The sequence below is a fragment of the Castanea sativa genome, chromosome 5 (genome assembly GCF_040712315.1).
Source record: "Castanea sativa cultivar Marrone di Chiusa Pesio chromosome 5, ASM4071231v1".
Lineage (NCBI taxonomy): Eukaryota > Viridiplantae > Streptophyta > Magnoliopsida > Fagales > Fagaceae > Castanea > Castanea sativa.
This window is the reverse complement of record NC_134017.1, coordinates 68,131,688-68,159,089: the sequence shown is the minus strand read 5'-3', so window position 1 is coordinate 68,159,089 and position 27,402 is coordinate 68,131,688. Positions and strand designations below refer to the sequence as shown.

At 40.5% G+C, this 27,402-nt stretch overlaps 2 protein-coding genes and 1 long non-coding RNA gene across 3 annotated transcripts; 1 reads left to right on the top strand and 2 right to left on the bottom strand.

Moving 5' to 3' along the window:
* Nucleotides 1-15,498: 15,498 nt before the first annotated feature.
* Nucleotides 15,499-17,953, top strand: LOC142637077 (autophagy-related protein 8C-like). Its single transcript, XM_075811368.1, has 6 exons — nucleotides 15,499-15,640; nucleotides 15,784-15,846; nucleotides 16,530-16,585; nucleotides 16,671-16,723; nucleotides 17,463-17,581; nucleotides 17,670-17,953. The coding sequence occupies exons 2-6, from the start codon at nucleotides 15,810-15,812 to the stop codon at nucleotides 17,765-17,767; spliced, it is 363 nt and encodes a 120-aa protein (XP_075667483.1). The 5' UTR covers nucleotides 15,499-15,640; nucleotides 15,784-15,809; the 3' UTR covers nucleotides 17,768-17,953.
* A 774-nt stretch (nucleotides 17,954-18,727) lies between these two features.
* Nucleotides 18,728-19,956, bottom strand: LOC142637078 (uncharacterized). Its single transcript, XR_012844527.1, has 2 exons — nucleotides 19,716-19,956; nucleotides 18,728-19,115 (listed from the first exon to the last, which is right to left on the bottom strand). It is a non-coding gene; the product is annotated as an uncharacterized LOC142637078 (long non-coding RNA).
* A 2,876-nt stretch (nucleotides 19,957-22,832) lies between these two features.
* LOC142637075 (uncharacterized) lies at nucleotides 22,833-25,583 on the bottom strand. The gene is made up of 2 exons (XM_075811366.1): nucleotides 24,074-25,583; nucleotides 22,833-23,553 (listed from the first exon to the last, which is right to left on the bottom strand). The coding sequence occupies exons 1-2, from the start codon at nucleotides 25,451-25,453 to the stop codon at nucleotides 23,137-23,139; spliced, it is 1,797 nt and encodes a 598-aa protein (XP_075667481.1). The 5' UTR covers nucleotides 25,454-25,583; the 3' UTR covers nucleotides 22,833-23,136.
* Nucleotides 25,584-27,402: the final 1,819 nt, after the last annotated feature.

The window sequence follows — 27,402 nt, the reverse complement described above, 5'->3', positions numbered from 1 at the left end:
AATAAGAAATAAATCTTTTCTTTATCAAGAACACTTAAAAACATAATCAAGTCAAAAGAAGAATTTGAGTTAAATTGTGACATATTCTGTGCTTGACAATAACCTAGGCCTTAACCTAAGCCAAGTTGGAGACTTGAACTTAAAGTCCTAACTGCAATTAGTACTAAGCTTACCAATACATTCGATAAGATCTCCTACTCTTGATTACATATATACAGCCTTTGGAACACAAGAATCAGATGAGCCAGAAAATTCCACCATAATGATGCACCAATTTGAGGTGTCTTCAATTCATCATCTTCATGGCTTACATATATATAGAGGGGTGACGTAGTTATTAAACACAGATAAATTTAGTACTTTTCGTACTTCCGCCAACAAAGCAACATGATGATGCACCTCCTTAATATGTAGAACCTGGACCTCTTTTCCTTGGCCATAGCTAAGCATCTTTTCTTCACGCTTGAATCCTCTTCATCACAATTGTGTTCTTCAGTTGATGATGGAGCAGAATAACAGAGGCCCATCTTCTGGTTTTTTCTTATGGTAAATTGGATCTAGAGGGCATGCACAATCAATGCAGAGGACTACAGAAAAATCCAAAAAGGGAGAGAAAGAGACCAGAGAGAGAGAGAGAGATGGTGAAATTACCTTGGACGAATGGCCTTGTGGTCCTGGTATATATATAGCTGCAGTGTCCTCCCAAGTGTTTTACCGGTCTATGAGAGGAGAGGTTTAATATATGCTCTTACCATTGATTTGTAGGTGTTATGAGGAGATTGGGAGTCTTAAGGCACATAAGAAAAAGGACAAGTGAATCTTCTGGATCGATAATTAAGTTTCATTGTTGAACATGAAGACTAGCTAGGATGAGGTACTTGGGCTATAGTGAGAGATCAATGAGTTTTAAAACTTCTATAGGTTTTAGTAGCTCACATAGATGTTTCAATAATTGGCACCAAATATATATTGTTTTTTTTTTTTTTGGACCTATATGTACAAGTCCATTTGAGATAAACTAAACTTTATTATTGAGTTATTATTTAGCTTAATAGTTTTGTTAGATAGTTCTGATTAATTTGACTCAGATTCTCTCTTATCCATATTGCTATTTTGCTCAGACCTGTAAAAAAATTTGGAATAAAAAAAAAAATATAACTTGAAAAAAGATTGAAACTGTAAAAGGTCATGGATATTTACTAGGTTTAAGAAGTAAAAATTAGAAATTTAAACAAGCAGGCTCTTCTATGGGGATGACCTATGACTATGAGGCAAGGATTGCACGCTTGGTCCCTCCAAAATCCACTGTCTCACTGGTCTGTAGCATGTGATTGCATCCTTTTGTGGGGTACTGTGGAAGGTAATTCAGAAGTTCAGACCAATCTCCAGGAGTACTTGGTCCATAAGGCCAGTCTCAGGTAAATTTTATAATTTCTTTTTTTTCAATAACAACTTGGTCCAATCTCATTCTTTTTCACCTAATCAATATCTAAGGGGTTTAGTTTTTGTTTACATTGCAATAAGCAATTCTGAAAGCTAATTTATTTTATTTTATGAGTCTAAAGTTTTAGATTGAGGACTGTTATTTTCACAGCAATTTTTGTTAGTTGCCACCAAATAGCATTTGTCAGAAAACATTCAATTTTACCAAATTCATCTGTCTATGAAGTACACTATTGTGTTTTCCTTTCATTGACCAGAGACTCTCCTTCTTTCTTTCTTTCTTTCCCTTTACCAGATTATAGATAAGAAGAAAAAAGTTCAACAATCATATGGACAAACGTGAGTTGTCAACTTATGATGATAACTTTATTATTCATCAAAACAAAAATGATGATAATCACAATTTTTTTCAAACTTTCTCATGTATTGATGAGTTAGGGACTGGTTTATTTTTGAAATGAAAACAATCAATTTCATAAAATATAAAATTAAAAAAAAAAAACTTTCTTTATATGATTTTAAAAACTTGGTACCAAATTAATTCATAAATGCCAAAACTGAGGTTGCTTTTATATGGGTCCCTTAATTATGAAAACTTATCATTGATACTCTTGACTATTATTACAATATATCAATGCTCCACGTCCTTTAACATTCATTAAAATCTTGTCATTAACCCACACAAAAACGACATCATTTTGTAAAGAAAAATAGAAAAGTAATGTCATTTTTAGGTAGGTTAATAGAGAAAATTTAAAAGATTATATTGTTCATGATACATTAACATTGTTGTTGTGGGGTATAGGAATTCCAATAAGGTAATTGTGACACGTGTCATGCCCATGGACGAGAAGGGCCATTATCATGTTGAGAAGGGCATACCATCAAACAGTAAGGTCACGTCAATAGCGCGTTATCAGAGGAGGTCATACTGTAGAGAAAGAGTTTCGAGGAAGGGGTTAGCATTAACATGACTAAAGGGATGGTGGCTACAACCACATTTAATGCATCCCACCAAACCTCTTGGCTGAATTTATGTGAAGAAGACCTCTGAACAATACTGTCTTGGCTGCTGCAACTCACAAGAGGTTTAGAGAAGATGTATGATGGGACACGCACTCAAGTAGTAGCCTAGATGATCAACAAATGGAGGATCAAGATTATCTAGGGAAAGCTATATAATGTAAGGGACCCTCCAGGAATAGGGAGTGAGAAAATCGGAGAAGAAAACACTATAGTAGCAATGACTGTAACAAGATTTGAATCTAAGGGACATATATGCCAGGATCACTCTCCTCAGATGTTGCCAAGGAGGGTTTCTTTTGCTTAAGAGCTTGTTCTCCTTGCTTTCCTGCTATCTTTTATTCACTGTGTATATTCTTGGATTTATTGAAGCCAAACTTTTAAGCTTACTCTCTACAAATTCATTGTACTGGGCTCTTTGGGTCTTAATCCATTTATCTTTGGGCTTAAGAACAAAAGCCCGTCTTTACAGTTGTTGTAAGTGCACAATTGCACCTGGACCCAAGAACAGTTATGGGCTCAGGCCCAATGAGCCTTAAACAATATGAATTTGTAGAGTGTGGGCTTGAAACCCAGGTTAGAAGTGTATGAGGATGAAATGACAAACTAAAGATTGCAAATACTTAGAAATAAAAAGGAGTAATGTAAATAGGCCTCCTCGGACGTAAGCCGAGAACTGTTCTTATATTATATCTCTTTCTTTGTCTTTGTTCTTTTTAAGTTACAAAAAGTTCCCCTTTGTTTCTGTCCTAGGTCCCTCCTTAAATACTACTCTTTTTAATACTTTATCCACGTGTTGCCCCCAATTCCCCCCTTAGCCTAGATATTTCTTTTCTTAGTGCCTTTGAACAGTAACTAGAAGTTTCCCTTCCACTGTTTAAGTGTCACTTCCTCATTAATGCGGCCAGGGTGGTAGGTGCAGGGTCTTTAATGTGGAGGTAGCAGCCTTTACCTTTGATATTCTTCCAACATCGGCGCTTCTAGGACATTCAAGGGTTCTCTCCCTTTAACCATTGGTCTTGACCGTGTCATTCCCTAACCTTTACCATGAAGTCCCGGGTTCTCTAGTGTCAGCCCGAGGGGAAAACCATCCTCGGCTGGACCCTCGGATCCTCGGCGTATGGGCCGACTTAAAGTACTCACAAGCCCTAAACTCAAGAGCAGGTCGGCCTTACTTAGCAAGACCCAACGGCCCATATTCCTATCAAGATATTTTTACTCCCCACAATAGCCCCTCAAAACTCTAATTTTCGACATCCGAGGAGAAAAATAGGGTTTTGATCTAATAAGGATCCATTCCTACCACTTTACAAGTGATGGCACGTGTGGAAATCGTTTCGCGTCCCAGAAGATGCCATTTGGCGGTTTTATTTTCAAAAACGCGCGCATTTATTACTGTAAGTTACTCTTTGTCTCCCACGTTCAACGGTGAGATGGGCATCCAACGGTCCTCGTTACTCCACAAAATTTTAGGCGGGACAAACATAATTTCGAGGCCGCCTTTTCGCACATCGTGACGCTTCGGGAACCTGCGCCTTCATTTAAGTCATCAGGGATCAATCCCATCAAAACAACAACAATCATTCTTTACCAGCAGAAAACCATGGAAACCTGTACCTTCAACTTTGTAAGTTCTTACTCTCTCTATTCTCAACCTTTTCTCCTCGGATACAGTCCTCGGCTGTCTTCGTAAACACCCTCCCCTTTAGAGTTTAACTTTTCGTTCTTTTCTAATGGGTAAATTTAAGTGTCTAGTTGATACCGTCGCTGGGATAGAGGGTTTTAGGGCTAAGTACCATATTCCCAGCGATGTAGAACTAAAATATTGCCCGGCAGAAGCCGTGGCCGGTTCTAGGAAAGAGGGAGAGGTTATCATCCCTATGATAGCCTTTATAGAGGGTGGGATGACCCTTCCAATGAAACCCGTAAGGAGGGAGTACCTTCGCAACCACCGGTTGTGTCCCGACCAATGCCTCCCAAACGTTTTTAGGGTTCTAGGTAGTGTAGATGCTCTAAACGAGCAGATGGGTTTAAACCTCACATGGCACGATGTCGTGTTCCTATATGAGTCCCATAAACTTTCTAAGGTAGGTTATTATATTAAATCTCGGTCCAGCACCGTTAGGTTAATTTCCTGTCTGCCCAAATCAAACAAAGGCATGAAGGACGACTACTTGATCGTGTCTGGGAACTGGCACGACGGCCTCCACTGCCCAGTTCAGTGGGGGGATCCAGGTGCGACGCCGTAGGATTAATCTTCCCACAACACAACTTCTTCTAGCACACACAGAAATATATATTCGTGCTTGCTTAAACTTGTTAAACTTCTATATAAATCTGACCAAGTTTGTTTGTTTGATGTCTTTTTTGCAGATAAGCAACACGTACGTCCTCGTCTAAGTCACTGTAACGTCGCAGATCTAAACCGGGTACTTCGCTCCGAGGTGTTCGTTAGTGAAGACCTGCAACTCCGAGCTGCTCACCTTATTCTAGGATACACTCCCCTTTCCTCGGACTTCCAGGAGATAGAGAACGCCATAATTGCGGGTGACCGACGACGAAAAAAGATAAACGTAGCTCGGCCCCACTTCCTGGACGATCACGACCTCCCGGACGCTCCTAACACCATTCTGTACAACCGGGCGATAGCAGCAGTCCCCCTTGCCGTGCACTCACAAACAACTGTCATTCCGGAAGAGCAGGTGTCTTCTTCACACACACTCGACGACGAGATAGATCAATTCCATCTCGAAGACACCGAGAGACCTCGCGGGAACCAGTTTGTGGTACTTTCCGACGAGGAAGAAGAAACCACCGAGGCTTCTGGAATTGCAGGACTTGTAGTTGCCCTTCCCGAAGACGAATTAGAAGAAAACATGGGAAGAATGGAGGGTCTCCTCACCAACAGGGCTGCCAAAGTTGCAGAGAAAAAGAAAACGGGGACGTCCCAAGTTCCCCCAGCGTTACCTCCTCCTCCTCCTCTAGCTGAGCCAAAATTGCCACCCGAGGACCCCAAGAAGAAGAGAAAGGGGGATAATGAGGGGACGATTACTAAAGACCCCAAGAAACCACGCCAACAACTCCCACCGGCCCAACAGCAGAAGCTGGACAAGGGCAAGGGTAGAGCCCGTTCAGTTGAACTCGGGGAAATCAGGAATGAGGCTGTAGTGCGCCGAGCACCGACCACCTGGTCCCCCGATCTAAGGCTGGACGGCGCTCCTATCTCCTGCCAGTCCAGTATAAGGGCGGTTCAACAAGGCCATGCCCACCACCTGGCCGAGGTCTTGGAACGTCCCCTTCTGCTGCCCAAGGACATGGAGACCTTGGAGAAAATGGGCCAGCCACAACTATTCCTCTCCCTAAAAAGAGACTTAGCGCTGGTAAGTGTTTCTCCTTTTAACAATATTCGTAAGTAAGTTTGTTTTTGGTACTCCTAACTCCATGATACTTTGTTACAGGCTATTCAGGAGGTCTTTGTAGCTGAAAAGTTTATTGAAGACACTCGGAAAATAGCCAGAACTGAACTCGAAATTAGGATGGAGACTGAGAAGTCTTTGGGCACAGCCCTTGCCGAGAACGAGAAGCTGACCTCGTAGGTAGCAGAGCTGAGGAGAGAGAAGAATGGGGTCGAGTCAAACTTGAAGACCATGAAGACCCAAATAGAAGGACAGCGCAAGCTCCTTCATGCAAGAGATGAAGAGCTCTCCCAAGCTCAAAAGGAGTGCTCGGATGCGAAGAAGCGATTGGCGGCGATGAAGGAAGAAGCCAGTTCCTTCCAACTCTCTCTTTAAGCTGCCAAGCAGGCAAGTTTTGATGAAGGGGTAGCCACTACCGAGGAGCAGCTGACAGAGGAGTTCGCGGCTTTATGCCGCGAATACTGTCAAAAAGTATGGGGGGAAGCTTTAAACGTAGCAGGAGTTCCTCAATCTTCGGATTTGAGGAAGTCCGATAACGTTTGGCTGCCCCTCGACATACAGGAGATTGAAGAGGCTCCTGCTGCTACTCCTACCCCTGAGACAACTCTTCCTGCCCTACCTCCGGTGGTCCCACAGCAAATTCCTGATCCTACAGAACCTTCTGGTTCCAATAAAGAGAAGGAATGAGGGGTGGATGCAGAGAAGGACTTGAACCAAACAGTGGAACCCATCATCCTTTCAACGACAGTGGATAAAGGAAAACATATTATGACTCATTTTGAGCTGGAGTTGAGAAAGACCGAGGGCACTAGTACCTCTCAGCAAGATCCTCCTCCAACAGCTTAGGACTTAGCTTAGGGCTTCTCTTTTTCCTTTCTTTTTTTTTTTTTTTGAATTATATGTAATGCATACTCAATTGATTAATGAAGAACGCTTTCGTTTAATTTTCACTTGGATTGTCTCTGTTTCTACTTTACTCTTTTTTGTACTTATTACAAAAGTTTCCCATTAAGTCATATCAAAAGTTTCTCAGAGTATAAAAATCTAACTCCGAGGATTGCACAGTCATAACTTCCACATTATCATGCGTATATTACTAAAGATTTAATACAAGGTGACATAGTTAATACGTTTGAACAATGCCTTGATTAAAAAAGGAAAGAGGACTTCATATAACGGTTAAGCCCTTATAATGCACAACACTGTTTCTAGTAGGATGTAAGATCCGAGGACCATTCCTTACACAAATTTACTGAATACTTAAAGATATAAAACTTAAGATCCAAGTTAATAAACAGTAAGGTATTAACATCCAGGCACAATCAGAAGTTAAGTTTAATCAAAGTCATAGTCCGAAGATAAATCTTAAACAATCTTTCGTTTAATTCTTGAAAATTGTAACTGTAAATGATAAGACATCAATTTCCACAAGGTTTGTGGTCCGAGGACCATACTTAACCGGATTTCTGTTGGGTTTTTCAAAACAGTAACTTCAAATGTTAATTTTCCCAAAGTAGGAGGTCCGAAGACCCGGCATAACTAAGGTTCTGTTTAACAAATGACAAGACATCAATTTCCACAAGGTTTGTGGTCCGAGGACTACACTTAACCAAGTTTCTGTTTGATTCTTAGAAATTGTAACTTCAAATGTTAATTTTCCCAAAGTAGGAGGTCCGAAGACCCGGCATAACTAAGGTTCTGTTTAACAAATGACAAGACATCAATTCCCACAAGGTTTGTGGCCCGAGGACTACACTTAACCAAGTTTCTGTTTGATTCTTAGAAATTGTAACTTCAAATGTTAATTTTCCCAAAGTAGGAGGTCCGAAGACCCGGCATAACTAAGGTTCTGTTTAACAAATGACAAGACATCAATTTCCACAAGGTTTGTGGCCCGAGGACTACACTTAACCAAGTTTCTGTTTGATTCTTAGAAATTGTAACTTCAAATGTTAATTTTCCCAAAGTATGAGGTCCGAAGACCCGGCATAACTAAGGTTCTGTTTAACAAATGACAAAACATCAATTTCCACAAGGTTTGTGGTCCGAGGACTACACTTAACCAAGTTTCTGTTTGATTCTTAGAAATTGTAACTTCAAATGTTAATTTTCCCAAAGTAGGAGGTCCGAAGACCCGGCATAACTAAGGTTCTGTTTAACAAATGACAAGACATCAATTTCCACAAGGTTTGTGGTCCGAGGACTACACTTAACCAAGTTTCTGTTTGATTCTTAGGAATTGTAACTTCAAATATGAGAGCTAGCCATAACTTTGAAATATTAATTGACAAAAGCTTATTTGATTAATAATAATACCTTCTAAGATTATTTACATTCCATGGACGTGATACAACTCGTTCATCTAGGTCAGCTAGCCTATACGACCCTATGCCTGCTATTGAAACAATGCGATAGGGGCCTTCCCAGTTAGGTCCTAGTTTACCCCATGCTGGGTTCTTAGAAGTGCCTACAACTTTCCTTAATACAAGATCACCAGGTGCAAGTGGCCTTAGCTTCACGTGGGCATCATATCCTCGTTTTAGCTTCTGCTGATAATAAGCCAATTGGACCATAGCTGCCTCACGCCGTTCCTCAAGTAAATCAAGATCTTTCTCTAGAAGTCCCTAGTTATTCTCGGGGCTAAAAGAACTTGTCTTTAGAGTAGGAAAACCAGATTCTAGTGGTATCACCGCCTCGGCTCCATAAGTCATAGAAAATGGTGTTTCTCCAGTGGACCGGCGCGGTGTGGTCCGATATGTCCACAGAACATGAGGGAGCTCTTCTACCCATCTGCCTTTCGCATCATCCAACCTCTTCTTGAGCCCATTGACTATGACCTTGTTAACGGCCTCAGCCTGCCCATTCCCTCGAGGATAAGCTGGGGTAGAATATCTATTTGTGATACCCATGTCACCACAATATTGCCTAAAGGCGTTGCTGTCAAATTGAACACCATTGTCTGAGACAAGTGTGTCCGGTATACCAAACCTAGTAACAATATTTTTCCAAATAAATTTCTTGGAATCAACATCTCGGATATTGGCTAATGGCTCAGCTTCAACCCATTTAGTGAAATAGTCTGTTCCCACGAGCAACCACCTTTTGTTGCCAGCAGCTCTCGAAAATGGCCCGACAATGTCCAGGCCCCATTGTGCGAAAGGCCAAGGGCTAGACAAAGGGTTAAGAACCCCTCCAGGTTGGTGGATATTAGGGGCGAACCTCTGACATTGATCACACTTTCGGGCATAGTCCTGAGCCTCCCTCTGCATATTGGGCCACCAATAACCCTGAGTAAGGGCTCTATGAGCTAAGGACCTTCCCCTAGTGTGACTCCCACAAATTCCTTCATGCAATTCCTCCAGTAATGATTCTGTTGATTCAGGGTGTACACACAACAAATACGGTCCCGAAAAGGATCGTTTGTATAGCTTCTGGTCCTCGGACAACCAGAAACGCGGCGCCTTTCGACGTACCTTTTCTGCTTCAACTTTGTCTTCGGGAAGGATGTCATTTTTGAGAAAAAAGATGATCGAATCCATCCAACTAGGACCAGGCCTTATTAGATGGATGCGAGGTGCGTTAGCAGCCACAAGAGAAGGTTCTACCAAATCCTCAACGAGAATAACCCTTGGTAGACCCTGAGCCGAGGATGTTGCCAACGTAGCCAAAGAATCTGCATGAGTATTTCCACTCCTAGAGACATGAACTAAGGCAAAGGAGTCGAATTCAGCCTGCTGACGCTTGACCTGGGCCAAATATTCCTGCATTCTGGAATCTCTAGCTTCCATGGTACCCATGACTTGGCCGACTACTAACTGAGAGTCCGAGAACAAATGGATTTCCTTGCCACCCATCTTACGTACCATTTGCATGCCTACCAAGACCGCTTCATACTCGGCCTCATTATTAGTAGCCGAGAAGGCCAATCTCAAAGATTTTTCAAAGACAATTCCCTCAGGGGACATTAGAACAAGTCCAACGCCAGACCCTCTATGATTAGCAGCCCCATCCACATAAACTTTCCAAGCCGAAGGCGATACGGCTGTGATCACACCAACTGATTTTTCACCCATGTGTGCTTCCTTTGAAGTTTCTTCTAACAATGGTTCAGCAAACTCTGCCACCAAATCAGCGAGGACCTGACCTTTCACCGAGGTACGAGGCTTGTATTTAACATCAAAGGCTCCCAAAATGGTTCCCCACTTTGCCACTCTGCCAGAATAATCAGCACTGCGCAACATAGCCTTGAGAGGCAACTGGGTCAAAACAACCACAGTATGAGACTGGAAATAGTGAGGGAGTTTACGCGTGGCGTGGACTACTGCCAGAAGCGCTTTTTCCAAGGGCAGATAGCGCACCTCGGCCTCATTCAAGGACTTACTAACATAGTAGATCGGCCTCTGCACTCCATCTTCATTCCTTATAAGAACTAGACTCACCGCATGAATAGCCACGGCCAGATAAGCGAATAAAACCTCGTCCACCTCAGGGCGAGATAAAATGGGTGGTCGAGAAAGATATTGCTTAAGCTGTTGGAAAGCTGATTCACAATCCTCAGTCCATTGAAATCCTTTCCACTTGTTCAACAACTGAAAGAAAGGACGGCACCGGTCAGCTGACCGAGAAATAAATCTATTCAACGCAGCAATCATTCCGGTCAATTTCTGAATCTCCTTTGGGTTCCGAGGCGGCTACAAATTCTGAATAGCCTTAACCTGCACTGGGTTCACCTCTATGCCCCTATGAGTGATCATATATCCTAGGAACTTTCCAGATCCCACGCCAAAAGAACACTTGGCGGCGTTAAGGCGCAACTTATACTTCCTCGGCATACGGAAGGTGTCGGCCAAATCTGTCATGTGCGAAGGTACCGTCTTACTCTTCACCACCATATCATCCACGTATACTTCTATGTTTTTCCCCGATTCTTTGCTCAAACATTCGGGTCATCATTCTTTGGTAAGTAGCCCCCGCATTTTTTAACCCGAATGGCATGACCTTATAATGATAGTTCCGGTTGGTGTAATGAAAGCGGTCTTCTCTGATCCTCTAACGCCAAGGGAATTTGATGGTAACCACCGGAAGGCATCCAAAAAACTCATCCGAGGATGTCCGACGATAGCATCTACCGGTTGATCAATCCGTGGCATTGGGAATGAATCTTTAGGACGGGCCTTGTTCGGATCGGTAAAGTCTACACATACTCTCCACTTGCCGTTCTTCTTCTTAACGACAACAGTATGAGCCAACCATTCAGGGTAGAAAACTTCTTTGATAGCCCCCGCCCTTTTGAGTTTAAGAACCTTTTCCTTCACAGCCTCAGAATGTTCTCGGGAAGATCGCCGAGGTGGCTGCCTCCTCGGAACAATGGCTGGATTGACGTTTAAATGATGACAAATAAAGTTCGGATCCACACCTGGAGCCTCATAGGGGTCCCATGCAAAGACATCTAGATTATCCTTCAGAAATTTCAACAACTCCATCTTCTCTTGGTGTGGCAATCGTATGCCAACTTGAAAGAACCTCTCCGGATCATCGGCTATCACAAACTTCTCTAACTCCTCACAAACAGCTTCATCTTCTATCATCGCTCCAGGTGCCTCCGGAGCTGTTAATTGCTATGACCCCTGGATGGGCAAGGTTGATGACTCAATTTGTGACTGACGAAGCACCGCAGCCGATATGCATTTCCTAGCAACTACCTGGCTGCCGAGGATTTCCTCAACATGCTCCCCCGAGGGGAATTTCACCTTAACATGTAAGGTAGAGGAGACAGCTCCCAAGGCATGCAACCATGGCCTGGCGAGGATGGCTGTGTATGGAGAATACGCATCAACCACGATGAAATCTACCTCAACCGTTTCTGTGCCGGATTGAACAGGTAAACGGATCTGCCCCTTCGGCACAACGGCCCTTCCCTCGAAGCTTATAAGTGGGGAGTCGTAAGGAGTTAAATCTTGCAACTCCAACCTCAGCCCTTTAAATAGATCAGGGTACATGATATCTGCACCGCTGCCTTGATCTATCATCACCCTTCTCACATCATAATTTCCTATCCTGAGGGTAACCACAAGAGCATCGTCATGGGGCTGGATAGTCCCTACTTTATCCTCCTCGGAGAAACCCAAGACAGGTAAAGTGCTCTTTAATCTCTTCGGCCTGCTACCCACATCCTCGGCCTGCGAATGGGAAACCGCCATAACCCTAGTAGGACCTGAGCCGGTCCTACCAGTGCGGCGAAGATAACATTAATCGTCCCCAATGCCGGCCGAGATGAACTATTCCTCCGGTTGTTTGAACCAACTTGACCGACTTGCCCGGTGGGCCGACACAAGTGCCGCTTTAACTTTCCCTCACCGACGAGCGCTCTAGATGGTTCCACGTGGTCCGACGTTCTCGCAGTGTGGCCCACATCCCGATGGTACCGACGGAAAGATTTTGATTTCTTCTCGCGGGGTCACCTGCCATTTTGCCGGGCCATCGAAGAAGGGCTCTTTACGAACTTTTTCTAATAATCGATGCACCGGTTCTCGGAACACGGTATTTACAACTGGGAACTGCCGAGCCGGATTGTCCGAAGTAATCCCTCCTTGGCTTGTTGTTGTGGTATCTGTCCGACCTGAAATCCCTTCTCTCCTGCGGGATAACCTTCTCCTTTCCTTTTCCCTACTGCTGATCTTCCTCTACCCTTTTATATTCATCAATACGATCCATAAGACGGCGTACGCTGCGGACGGGCTTTTTCGTCAAAGACTTTCGTAGGTCGTGATCAGTAGGGAGGCCCACCTTAAAGGTATTAAGCGCCACCTCATCAAAGTCGCCGTCTATTTCATTAAACATCTCCCAGTATCTGTCGGAGTATGCTTTTAGTGTCTCCCTTTCCTTCATGACCATGGATAGCAACGAGTCCAATGGCCGAGGGACTCTGCTACAAGTAATGAACCGCGAAGCAAATGCCCTAGCCAGTTCCCCAAACGAGCCTACAAACCCCGATTTGAGACCGTTATACCATCTCATAGCCACAGGTCCCAAGCTGGAGGGGAAGACTTTACACATCAAAGTCTCGTTATGAGAGTGCACTGCCATCCTTTGGTTGAAGTGACTCACGTGTTCCACTGGATCAGTCCGGCCATTATAGATGGTGAAGGTGGGCTGGGTGAACCTCCTGGGAAGCCTCCCCCTCTCAATCCTCCGTGAAAACGGAGACTTAGAGAGTTGGTGCAACGCCCTACTCACGGTATCGTTGCCTAAGCCCCTAGAACGAAGCTTCTTACGTCTGCGGGTTGGCTGGTCGTTCTCCTCACCGGAGGATGTTGCGCTGGTGGGGGAATATGACCTCGAACCGTAGCCAACTCTCCTATCCTTCTCTGAGGAAGAACTAGACGAGGACGGGGAAATCTTACGGTTAGCACGGCGTAACTTCCTCTTTAAACGATTGATTTCTTTCTGCATGGATTTAGAACCCTCATCCTGGGTAGTGCTACCCCCTCCACGAGTATGGCTAGCCCCTGGATATTCTGTATGGACGCTTCCCTCACGATCCCTACGTTGTTCAAGACGTTCGAAATGATCTTCAGGTTGTGATCCTTGTGACTCTGCATGATGAGAGCCTAAGCCTGCCATAATATCCCTACTACTTCTAGACTAGATTTCCCACAGACGGCGCCAATTGTAAGTGCACAATTGCACCTGGACCCAAGAACAGTTATGGGCTCAAGCCCAATGAGCCTTAAACAATATGAATTTGTAGAGTGTGGGCTTGAAACCCAGGTTAGAAGTGTATGAGGATGAAATGACAAACTAAAGATTGCAAATACTTAGAAATAAAAAGGAGTAATGTAAATAGGCCTCCTCGGACGTAAGCCGAGAGCTGTTCTTATATTATATCTCTCTCTTTGTCTTTGTTCTTTTTAGGTTACAAAGAGTTCCCCCTTCTTTCTGTCCTAGGTCCCTCCTTAAATACTCCTCTTTTTAATACTTTATCCACGTGTTGCCCCCAATTCCCCCCTTAGCCTAGATATTTCTTTTCTTAGTGCCTTTGAACAGTAACTAGAAGTTTCCCTTCCACTGTTTAAGTGTCACTTCCTCATTAATGCGGCCAGGGTGGTAGGTGCAGGGTCTTTAATGTGGAGGTAGCAGCCTTTACCTTTGATATTCTTCCAACATCGGCGCTTCTAGGACATTCAAGGGTTCTCTCCCTTTAACCATTGGTCTTGACCGTGTCATTCCCTAACCTTTACCATGAAGTCCCGGGTTCTCTAGTGTCAGCCCGAGGGGAAAACCATCCTCGGCTGGACCCTCGGATCCTCGGCGGGACCCTCGGATCCTCGGCGTATGGGCCGACTTAAAGTACTCACAAGCCCTAAACTCAAGAGCAGGTCGGCCTTACTTAGCAAGACCCAACGGCCCATATTCCTATCAAGATATTTTTACTCCCCACAGTTGTAATAGTCGATGATATAAATTATAAGTTTTGAAAATCAAGAGACCGATTTAAAAGTAATCCCAGTTTTTTATTTTTTAAAAAGGTAAATTACATTTTAACTATTCATTGAAAATTTTTATTTTTTTAATTTAGATCTTCACCATGAAATGAACCCTCTTAAACCTATATTCCCTCAAATCATCAAGGGGATATTATATTTTTCCATCTTAAACTTTTACGGTTTTACCCCATTTACAATGTCCTCCCTAACTATCAATTTGCTTGATTAACAACCCAATTTGAAAGAATTGTATCAATATGCTCCTTGCACTCTAAGCATGGTTGCTAAATGGAATGAAATTTTGTTGAATTATTACAAAATTATCCTCCTTGGTTATAATAATTAAAATCACAATTTTCAAATAATTTAACTCTTAATTTAGACAATAGGATATATATATATATATATATATATATATTGACATAATTCTCTAAAAATGGAGTGTGAATCAAGCTAATTGTTAATTTACCAAATCTTTTCCTTTTTTGGAAGGATTTATCATCTTAAACTTTTACCCCCAATGTTTTCCAAAACTATCAATTTGCTTGATTAACACCCCAATTTGAAAGAAGTGTATCACTATGCTCCTTACACTCTAAATTGGTTGTTAAATGCAACAAAAATTTGGCATAATTACAAAATTATCCTCATTTGTTACAATAAAAAAAGATCACAATTGTCATATAATTAAACTCTTAATTTATACAATAGGATATATATATATAAACTGATATAATAATTCTCTCAAAATGGAGTGTGAATTAAGAAAATTGTTAATTTACCCCCATCATATTAATCCTTAAGCAAACCGAAAATAAAGCCAACCCAAACCCACAAGACTCTCCAAGTCCCCAACAATATCATGTCCACTCCCAATCACCCCCCAAAAACGCCACCGTTTCACAAGACACACCACCCCATTCAGTAACAAACACAATTTGCTTGCTCAACAGGCAAACGCAAATCCCAAACATAAAAAAATATATAAAACAAACACAAAACAAAAGCATAAAACAAAAACTAAAACTAAAACTAGAAGGTTCCGTGTTGTAAACGAAAAACCAAAATCATAATAAGTTTCTTCTTCCTATCTAAAACGCAAACCAAAGATCCTTTAAATTCTCTCTCTCTCTCTCTCTCTCTTTCTTTTTGATTGTGACTCAATATCTTGTTTCGTTTTTTTCTTCTAATATAAAAACCAAATCAATCATTCAATCTTTCCGTTTCCAAAAACCCTCAATTATCGTTTTCGATCCCTCTTTTTCGTGTTCAGTATGTTCAATTCCTAACCCTTTTTTTTTTTAATTTTTCTGCTTTAATCTTTGTACACGCTATTTGGTTATTTGGGTATGTGGGTCAGAGAGGTTTTGTGGGTTTTTTTTTTTTAATAATGTTTCGGTGTTTGGTTTTCGCAGGGCGTGATCGCAGTGAAGGTTTAGCCATGGCCAAAAACTCGTTCAAGCTCGAACATCCATTGGGTTAGTTTTCTTTTTCTATATAAAAAGTAAGAAAGTTTTGATTTTTTGTGATGCCCATGTTTTTTTCTGTGATGGGTTTTGTGAATTGTTGTTGTTTTTTTTTTTTTTAATTTATATTTTTGGGGAAATTTTGTTGTTTTGAGTTTTGGTAATATGTATGGGATTGGTGATGAAGGAATTGCATGATTTGACAATGTTTAATGATGTTTTTCTATTTAGCAAGAAAAATAAATTCCTAATTTGGGTTGATGGAATTGAAGAGGGTGGGTGGTTGATTGGATGGTGGTTATTGATGGAATTCGGGCTTCATTCTCTGCGTTAGAATTTTCAGGATTTTTGGGGTGAGTTTTGTAGAAGTTGGTCTTTCAATGGATGTTAGGTGGTGGGTTTCCTTGAAAAAAGCATGTAAACTTGTGTTACAAGTCTAGCTGAATACTTTAAATGGGGCTTAAATGCTGCCTTGGTTTGTTGAGGTATGAAATCATGACTACAAAAATGTTTCCATTTCCCATTCCAGAATAAATAAATAAAAAGGGTTTTGAAGCAATTTTTTGATTTTGTCTTTTTTATTCTTCTCTGATTTAATTTGATTTTCTGCTTCATTTTATATACATGTGTTTGTTGTGTCATGTGTGTGTGTTGGACCATTTTGTTCTAAAGTTTTTTTAATTTTGACCTCTCAGAAAGGAGGATGGCAGAGTCTGGTCGCATCAGAGAGAAATACCCAGACAGAGTACCTGTAAGAATTACTATGGATGAAGACAATTTACTTTGAATGCATGTGTTTCAGTGTAATTATTGTTCAAACTGACTGTTCTGTGCAGGTGATTGTGGAGAAGGCTGAAAGAAGCGACATCCCTGACATTGATAAGAAGAAGTTAGTTGCATCTGCCCTTCCCTTGTATTTTAATATGTTGTTATTGTGATGCAAATCCAATATTGGCCATCCTTATGTAATTCCTTGTTCCTTCAGTAGTGTTTTGATGTTCAATTTGTGAATTCTGGGTAGCCAATCATATGTGCTGGAAGTTTCTTCCTTTACTTTTTTTTTTTGTTCGGAATTTGAATGAAATTAATGTTGTGGTGTATGAAAGTGAATATGGCAAGACTTGGAAGGTGACAGATTTGGTCTTGACTTCATAGAGGTGGTAATGGTCTTTTAGAGTTATGGTAGTGATGAAAATTGTTAGGTGGTAAAACATGTCTTACCGAATGGCCATTTAGCAGTAATGGTGATCTAGGGTGGTGGAATTCTTAGTGCTGGGTGACATTGGCAGTAAGGGTTTTATGGTGGTAGTGCCATCAGGGGATGAGACAATGTGACACAAATTATGTTTGCACCCTTCTGAATTTGTGTCAATGCTTTGTCGTAACAAAGCGGTACTTACCATTGGTGGTGGTGTTAGTATTAAATTAGTCTGGATTGAGACATTATAAATTTAGTTTCTTTGAAATAATATGCTTGGACAAATTGTTAGTTTTGCAATATTAAATTGAAGTTTCTTAATTTATGTTAATATGTAAGAATTTGATGTTCCTTTGGATTGGAGAGCTTTGTCAAGTGTCAACTTCATTTTTTGCATGGAGTGATCCTCACTCATCTGTTATTGCTACAGATACCTTGTTCCAGCTGATTTGACTGTTGGGCAGTTTGTTTATGTTGTCCGGAAAAGGATTAAGCTCGGTGCTGAGAAGGCTATTTTTGTCTTTGTGAAAAACACCTTACCTCCTACTGGTCAGTAGCTAACTGTTATATCTATTAAAAACCAAGATATATGAATATTCCTGTGTTTGTTTTTGTAATATCTCATTTGTTGTTACAGCATCCTTGATGTCTGCGATCTACGAGGAAAACAAGGATGAAGATGGATTTCTTTACATGACTTACAGTGGAGAGAACACCTTCGGATCCCAATACTAGTTTCTGTAAATAAAATTTGGATGGTGTAAATTCTCAGAAGTCTCTCTCAAAAGTCAATGCCTTACCTGCTTATCAAAATATTGTAGTTAAATCTGGATTAGTTTATGTTGGAAGCAGTTTGAACTTATTTGGTGTCTTTACAATGGAATTTGAATCTATGGAATCAAGTACTCAGTGATTTTTCAACTGTTTTATAGATGTCATTGATGCTTCTTCCTGTCAGGAGAAGGTTGGAATTGGATACTATAGTCCTACTTAGTATTGCCTTCCCTTTTTCTCACTCAAAATCTAGAGAAATTCTAGAATGATGTTTTTTTTTTTTTTCCTTTATCAATTATTGTTAATATTGTGCCCATGATTACTCACAAATTATGTGGGTCAATGGTTTGTAAGATTGCTAAAACCTGTGGATCCTCGTGAGGAAAGCAAAATTTTTACCAAGCAGTATCTTAGTGTCATAAGATACATGGCTACTCTATATGCAATTGCAAATATGCATTGGTGGTATAGGCATTGGCTCGTGATTGTTCAGAAAAAAAGGTGTTTCTACTTATTTTATTTGAAAGAGCAATGGAAATTTAAGATCATTTAGAATATTGTTTGTCACTGAAGTGGGCATGGCCTACAATTGAAGGATGTCATGAGAATTTTGTAGTATCTACTTCATCCTAGTGCAATAGATAGAAAATGATCTTATGAAAATGGTTTTATGAAGTCACTGTCCCCAGCATGTGGGAGAAGATAGTCTCATGGGGCTGTTCCATGAGATACCTTGTCCTCACAATAGACAGCTTGTTCCATGAGATACCTTTGTCCTCACAATAGACAGTTTGTTCTTGGGTTTAAAGCCTTTTATTTTATTTTATTGTTTTTAACCTACTTGTTGCAAATGTATGTGACTTAAGTGTATCTGACTAGTACAGAGGAAAATAAAATAAAAATCTTAGCGGCCTGTACATCTGACTCCATAAAACCAGGGTCTGCATTCAAATTCAACAGTAGTACAAACTGCAAACATTCCATTGATTCTGCTTTTTAATAAAATGGAAATTAAACAATCTGCATGTTCATTTAGAAGAGGAAGTGCTTTTTTTCTGGCATTGATTCTTGACCCATTTGATGCCAGCAGATGCCCCGCTCTTAATCTTTTGTGCTCCCACCATTGCAGTTGCTTTGGCTTTGTCAAGCCCACCTTTTGCATTACCCTTCTTGTTATTGCCGCTTTCTTTTTGGGTATTACTGTTCTCTTCTTCCCCCATGGCACCTATTCCTCCAGCACCCCATTGATCTGCCCAGCTAGGTGCTTCTGTAGCCATATTTTCTGGTGTACTTAAGGCAAACCTAGTTTCTGAACCCAAAATCATCAACCAATTAACAAATGTATAAACCTCAAAGAAACAAAGCTGAAGCTTATGAGGAAATCAGAGATATAAGTGGGGTTATTTCTCTCTGCGTTTTTTCCAGAAACACCAAGTCTCTAATGTTGTGTGTGAAAAAAGAAAAAAAGTTGAGAATTTAGAACTGCTACTCCATTTTCAAGATATTATAAGATTAAAAAGTTTCATTTCTCTTATTTTCTCATTGAAATTGACCAGATTGGTCTGCAGTTTTCAGCCCAAGATGATTTTTCAAGAGAAATAACTGAAAAAACAGATGAAGCAGCCATACAGTGGAGAAGATTTCTTCTTCTTTAAGATCTTTGGAAGTGATAAAAAGAAAGTGGATCTAATATTATAAACATAAGCATATCAAAAACTCAAAAGCATGGATCACATCCCCATTGGTGAGAGAAAAAAAGATCTAAACAATACACACACCTAACTTTCACAATCTACCAAACCCAGGAAACACAAAAAGGATTAAACTTTTCAAAGAGCAATTCATAATAGGCCATTCAATCACAAAAGGAATGAGAGTTAGAGATAGAGAAAGAGAGAGAAGAGGATACCTTGTAAATGTGGTCAGCTGGGAACCAGTCTGAGAAACTTTGGAAGTTAATTGGGAATAAGATGTGTTGTTTCAGAGAGCTTTCTTTAAGCTGGATAAACAAAGGGTAACATGTCGGTGGGGACTATTCTTTACCCCCAATTTACACTTAAAAAAAAGGACATGACACCTCAATAATTCTAGTTTCCATCTAGTGAAGCAAGCTTTGTTTTGGCATCTTCCTTTCTTTATTACTAAAATCTTTTAACTCTCCTTCTAATCAAATATAGCATCTTCTACTTATATTAAAGTAGAGTAGTAGCCCAACATGTTTATCATCCTCATCAAGCCTAAATAATTGGTGTAAGCTGGAGCTGACTATCTGGGTTTGCACGTCGCACCAACAACTTATCAGATATGAGGATTTCAGCTGGACCTGGGTCAGGTTGATGACCCATTTTTTACTTTTTAAGTACAGCTCGGTCAATTTGGTTGGTTGGAATTGCAGTGCCACAAGATAACCGGGACATGATTTATCTTATAGAGTCGCTTGTTGTCCAATAAAAAATCTATAATTGAATCTCACCTACGCTAATAATAAGTCAATTGGTATCTTGATTTAATCGTAAATATAATTATTATTAAATAGATGTTGTGTTCAAATTATATTGTACTTTTGAATTAATAATAGTGGCACAATTTATCCGCAAGTCATTATAGCAACTTGTACTTGGTTTTTCACTTGTCTATTGTACGGGAAGTGTTATGAACTTAGTCATAAAAAATAGTGTAGGCTCTGTTTGGATACTGTTTATTTTACTGAAATTAAAAACTTATTACTGAAAATACTGTAGATAAAAGTAAAAGTTAGTTAAAATAGTACAGTAAAACCCATGAATAGTGCCAAAAAGTGCAATGGACCCATGAATAGTAGGAAAAATAAACTGAATAGTGAAATAATTTATAATTTTAATCCACATCCAAATTCACACATAGTCAATTTGAGATGATTGATCTCCTAAACTTGGGGGAGAAAATAGACATTTTTAGTTAATTTTTGTTTAATTCTCATCAATGCACGTACATAAATAGTCAATGATGAGATAACTTAATCAACAAATCCTAAAGCATAGGTACCAATCATATCCTAAAACATAGGAATTAATTTGAATACAAATAAATAGCAGCACTAATCTATCTAGAAAGCCTTATTTTATCACTAAACTAAATTCAAATAATTTAGGTTATGACAGGAAGGCAAGAATTTATTCATGAAATTTGTGCAGCACATGCATAACGGAAGAAGCACATTGATTTGCCTATGCTAGTAGCTCCATTGTCTCATCACTCATCAGCCAATAATCAAAATTGTGCCAACCGCCAAGTGCTTGACAGTCTAGTAAGCATCATCCAAATGAATAGATGGAAAACCAAATGGAAAATGACAGAACATATGTTTTCAGGTTGGATTGAATTGCGTGATTGCTATATTTTGTCTTCATCTGAAAGTTAATATGACCTAATGTTGAATTTCATTTTCATCAAGGGTGTAAGTCACATGAGGTTTGAGGATTCTACAATTTCATGCTTGGTAAAGATGTAAATGATTTTAAAAATTTATCTTATTTGACCTTTTTTTTATTTTTTTTTATACATCAATAGTTGAGGGGGAAAGATTTAAATATTTTATATCTCCACTGAAATACCAGAAAGTATCAATTGGGTTATAGGATTCTTGGCAACTACTTTTTTTGAATTCTATATTTTAACATTGCCTAGATTTTTTTTTTTAACATATGAATTAAAGAAGGAAACTTCTTGTAGACAAGCCAACACAAAGTCAAGGATTAAAGAAAGCTCTAACTTTCAAAATTGTCTTGTCCTTTTATGTCGAAATCTTTCAACCTTATATTTTTATTTATTCTCTTAACAATTACATTTTGTAATGTATTTGTGTAAGGCATTACAGAAACATCCATCAGAGTCGATATACAAGACTCAATACTTAGACTTAACATTAACATTAACATATGAGGACTTTGAAGAGGGAATCTTCAGGTTGCTGTTGACCTTAGCATGGTAAGTTGGTAACCATTGAAGGGGACCGTAAAAGTTATATATGAAGCTATTCTGAGTAATGGTAAAATTGCAAGCTGGATTTCAATCAAAAACAAAAATTTGTAAACTGAATTTGTAAGGCATTTTCTGTATGGAATCTAAGAGCACTCACACTGAGGTTACTAAAATGATTAAATAGTCATTTTAGCAACCCAAACACTAAAAACACACTATACAACAAGGTTGTCGATTTAACTCATCGGTATAATATTTTGACTCATTACTATAGTGGGCTACTAGAGATAGCAGCTCACTGTAGCTGAGAATTATTTAGTAAAATTAATATTTTATTCACACAGGCTCAAACTCTCTCCCACGCTTGTGATTTCATTCAACCCTATCTCACTATTGCTCTCACGCAGATGCAAACAAACTCAAACTCACAGCTCTGCCTCTCACAGAGCACTCTCTCTGCCCAGGACTTTCTTTGGCCAGCCTTCCCTCCATCTAGCCCAGCCCTCTCTCCCCTTCGCCTAGCCCTCTCTCCCTTGTGCTGATTTTGTCTCGGGGGGTTTGGGTTTTTTTTTTTTGGTGGGCCTCGAGCACAAAAATCGGCAGTGATTGCAATGAGGATTTCTTGGTGGATTGTTTGGATTTTTTTTGTGGGTTGGTGATGGTGGTTTGTAGGTCGGTGATGGTGGTTCTTGGGTTTTCGATTTGCAGGATATAAGCAATGGTTATATATGAGATATTTTATTTCTAATTGTTTATATTATTTTATTATGTTGAATATTAAAATAGAAGTTTTGATGTTAGGTGTATTGTATACTAAGTTGTTAAAATAAATAAAGTAGACTTTTGAGTGGTTAAAAACTAAATTTTTTTGCTTTCTTAATGTGAATGCTCTAATAAGTTCAATGTATGTAATTTTTGTTGGGCTAGCAGAAATAATAAGAAGGATGGCTCATGAGTTGGGGAAGTGGGTAGTGCTTTTGTGGGCTGGGCTGGGCCCCTTTCCCTCTTCCTTGTTAGTAAATAAATACTTTTACTATCGTTTTCAAGCACAATAAGAAAAAGAGTACCCCAAATAAGATGTAGCATATAAAATTAGAAAACAAAAAAAGAACAAAATTGGGAGCAACCATTTTTGATGAACCAACCGGGTTGCAATTTCTTGGCCCAAAATGTTGCCTAAAATCTTTTCTATAAACATAGCATAATGACTAATGGTTAAAAATTAAATGGTATATCTGCTCTCTCTATCTAGCAAATCATTAAACACACTCAAATTCACCCAACACCCAACCCCCATGTGATTTTACAATTTCTTTCCCACTCTAGATTTGTTCTTGCCATTTTTTGGGACATAAATAATCAAATCAATCTCACTTGGATTTCCTAGTGGACTTGGATTTCTTCATTTTGCGTGACTTATCATCCACGCTAGACCAGGTATATCCACTAGGAATAGCAAAAGGGTCCGACTCTTGTGCCCCCAAACAACTACGCTGTTGTTGCTGCTGCTGCTGCTGATGTTGCTGTTGTTGCTTACTCGTCGATACTGATTGGCTACTGCTTCGCCTCAACCACGACGGCATCGACGAGGAGGAGGACGAGGAAGACGGTAACGACGAATAATGTGTGTCTGATTTGTGTTCCTCCTCCGACAACCCTCCTCGTCCTCCATGGTGTAACTGTCTTGGACTTGAAAATGGGGTGTAAAACTGTTCAATTGGTTGAAGCTCAACGAACTTTGTGAATGTTATCACCACCCTCACTGTAGGGACCACCGGAATTGCCACCTGTCCCCACAAAAACAAAACCCATCAATCACCGTTTGATTAATCACCATCAAAAAAATAAAAAATAAAATTGCTTTATCCGTTAATTGGCCCAGCATGCGCTTGCCACGACATCAGTACAATGAGTCCTATGACATGGCAAAGGCAAGATCATGGTCATTGGTCAAAGTCAGACTTTGGATTTTTCTTTTTTGTCAAAGTAGGGACATTAAAACATTTTAGGGTCCCATGTACCATGTACAACTCTAACCCTGTCTGAAGGAAAAAAAAAGTAAAACCTCGGATGATCAATGGGGCCCACAGACCTCCATCCCCGTCCGATCAAAATCAAGGCAAAATCTTAAAAGTTCCACGTCAGATCATTTGGACCCTCATAAGAACCAAGACCGTTTGCTTGCCTTGCCTATCAAAAGAAACCAAAACAAAAGCAAAAGCAAAGGCTCCCACAGACCAAATTCAGTGGACCCCCCACCCCCCCCAATTAATTTTATTTTTTTCAATTTCCCAAAATGCCCCTTACCTTCACCGGAAATGTCCCCGGAGGAAACTTTGTCGTCAGCAACTCTCTCATCCTCCTAACGGCTTTCACTTTGTTCGCCAAAATGTCGAGTAACGGTAACAGTTCCTCCGTTTTTAACGGAAACTGCTCCGTCAACCAAACTGACGGACGCAAACTCCGAATGTACTCTTTCTCTTTCGTCTGTGGCGGCGGAGCCACCGTCGAAACCGACCTTCGCGGCGGCGCCGTTACTGACGCGACGTCGACGCTTTTTCTTGGCACCGTTACCCACTCTCTCTCTTCTCTAACGAAGCTACTGTGTCTTCTCTGATCAGCGGGAGGAAACCCGAAGCTCGGATTCTCGGCTACTAAGAAACCGTCGTCGTCTTCGTCTAGCTCTAGAGGAAGCACTTGCTCGCTACCTGCCACGTCGGAATCTCCACCGGCGACTTTTCTTGACCGGAAGCTGAAAACGACGTTGTGGATTTCGTAAACCCTAGCTTTCCACTCGCCGACGCTTTCGGTCTTCTCTTGCCGGCGCCAGTTCGTTCTTCCGACGAGTTCGGCTTTCGTGACGTCCATTCCCGGCCGGTACACGCTCGTCTGACCGCAGAATCCGGCGATGTCGGCCTCGCTCATTGGAGAGCCGGCGTTCTCGAAAGCGTCGAAGATTTTGCGATCGTCGCGGTTGAGGACCAAGAGAGTTCCGGAGGGAATGTCGTGGCTCTGGTCGCCGTCGCCGAGGAAGAGGAAGCTCTGATCGGCGCGCTGGATTTTCAGGCCGTCGAAGCCGGCCAAGGAAGTATCGGCTCGGAGATTGCCGTCGCGTTTCCAGATCTTGTACGTGTCGGAGGGAGCGATTTTCCCGACGAAGGGAATGACGGAGCTCTCGAAGTGGAAAGAGATCTCCATGTAGAAATCGCGCATACGGCGGAGCACGGCGATGACGCGTGGCAATCTCCGGCGCCACTTGGACCAAGCGGAGCGGTGGTGCTGGCGGAGGAGAATGAGAGCAATGTCGGAGCAGCGCCGAACCAGAGCCTCCTGGAGCGGGTTCCATCCGGCGGAGTTCTGAAGCGACACGTCAGCTCCGGCGAGAGCTAAAGCACGAGCGGAAACGGCGTCGTTGAGTCGAACGGAGAGGTGGAGAGGAGTCTCCCGGAAAGGCACGTCGCGGCGGTCGACGACGGCGGAGATTTGATCGGCGAGTCTCTCCTGGGAGAGGGAGTCGGACTCGGTGTGGATCTGAGTCGGGTCGGCGAGTTTGGGCAGAGTCGAGACGAGTCGGGACAGAGTGGTGTGATCGCCTACAGCGACAGCGTAGTGTACCGGACTGTGAGTGTAATCCTCAGGTTTAATAGCCGGAAACGACGTCGCGTTGGACGTCGAAGACTTTGCCATAATATCTCTCTCAAAACTTTTATAAAAAAAAATATATACTAAAAAAAGAGTTGTGAAATCAAATCTTCAGCGTATGGAATTGACGTTTGTTTTAAAATGGGAGGAGGAAAGGGCAAAATGGTAAATTTACGGAGAAGGGGATTCTTTATTGAGAAGAGCAAGACTGAAATCTGAATACACGCAATCGGCGCGACTTTTGGTAATTCTTAACACTGCTCATAGATATTTCATATTTTCTTTCTTTCTTTCCATGTCAGTTTAGTCAGAGAGTACTTTAGCCTCGGTTTCTTTTGTCTTTTCCCTGTCTCTAATTTTTAAATTTTTTGATAGTATTTGCTAAACTCGTTTTTAATACTGCGCTTAAATTACGAGCATGAAAATTAATGCACCGTTTGGTTTCAACTTTTGAACATTTATTTCATGCTATTTGTTCATATCTCAAGAGTCAAGACGGCAATAATTTTGAGGAATGGGAATCGTGAAACTATGTAGCCTACTAGTAGCACTCTACAATTAGTGTGTTTTCAATATGGGTTTAGGCCAAGTGGAAAGTTGGAACCAATTCGGGATGATTACAACTGATTAGTTTTTTTTTGTCTGTCTATGACAACGTACCTATTAAGAAATGGCTTTATTTCAGATTTTTTTTACTATAAAGGTGTAGAGTTTGTAGAGTCAACTTTTTGAATTTCCATTATTACGTTGGCTGTATTTTCAGCACCTCTAATTAATTTATGCCAATTTTTCATTCACTGAACTCTACAATAACTGATCCATAAACAGCTATTAACATTTTTATAGTTTTTCTTTAGAAACTATTTTAAAAAATATTTTATTAAGATAATAATAAAACAATAAATTTTATTGACAGTTTTTTATGCTTTTCATTGAAGTTTGTTTTTTTTTTTTTAGAATCTATTTCTAATGAAAGTGATGTAAAAACTTTTTTATTATAATTTATTAACAATTAATCTAAGATATCTGTTAACATAATCTCTTTTTTTAATGCTATTTATAAATGGAATCGGCAGTTACGGCACCTAAAAAGAAAGCATGTGGTTGTAACATGGTGAATAGCCAAGTGGAATGCATGCTGCATATGTGGATGAATGGTCCAAACTGTGAACCAATAATAGTCCCCATGTGTCTCCAACCGTGCAAAAAATAAGGTATAAAATGGGTAGAAACAACAGGAAATGATTGGTGTGAACTGTGAAGGGGCTAGGCACGGGGATCGGGGGTCCAGTAGTTGTATTATTGGGGATTGTGATGGATAATATAGAGAAGCTGAGTGGTCAGCGTCTGGTTCTCTTTGTGTTGTAGTGACCATATGCAAGCTGAGAAAAAAGGGGACCATGTCTGTGTGTTCAAGTTAAACCAGGAACAAATCCCATTAGGATTTTCAGCTCAGCACACTTCAGTTTGTGTTTTGTTAGGTAACAAGTATTGTGCTTAGAAGGTAGAAGTCACAAGAGTCAAGTCCACAGAGTTTTGTTGGGCTTGTTGTTGGTTTATGAGTGAGGACCAAAACCCCAAAGGTCCAAAATATGTATAAAAAAATTTAAGGAAATGTTTAGATCAGATTGTCAGATGGGGCCAGCCTTCATATAAATTGTGATCCAGCCTTTGCCACATACGACATGGGTGTTCCTTTTTAAGCTATTTGGGCTTTCGGCAGAAGAAAATTCAAAAATATAATGATGTCTATTTTTATAGACAAAGGCAACTACAAAAGAAACAAAAGATTGGAAACAATGAAAAGGATGCCATTTTAACTTAAACTCTGTAGTTATTAATAGGGTAAAATATTATTTTTGTCCTTAAATTTTTTCAAAGCTTCTTTTATCATTTATTATTTTTGCAAAACATTTTATTCTTCATCCTTCCATTTATGTTTGTTAATTTATGTGCGTTGACATGAAATTTGACTTGGATTAAACTATTGTACT

Bases quoted from the DNA above. Each gene is read 5' to 3' on its own strand.
- LOC142637075 (XM_075811366.1), bottom strand. From the start codon at position 25,453: ATGGCAAAGTCTTCGACGTCCAACGCGACGTCGTTTCCGGCTATTAAA. The intron at 23,554-24,073 runs GTAAGGGGCATT...TTGTGGGGACAG, and splicing joins CGGGGACATTTCCGGTGAAG to GTGGCAATTCCGGTGGTCCC.
- LOC142637077 (XM_075811368.1), top strand. From the start codon at position 15,810: ATGGCCAAAAACTCGTTCAAGCTCGAACATCCATTGG. The intron at 16,724-17,462 runs GTTAGTTGCATC...TTATTGCTACAG, and splicing joins CCTGACATTGATAAGAAGAA to ATACCTTGTTCCAGCTGATT. The intron at 17,582-17,669 runs GTCAGTAGCTAA...TTGTTGTTACAG, and splicing joins AAACACCTTACCTCCTACTG to CATCCTTGATGTCTGCGATC.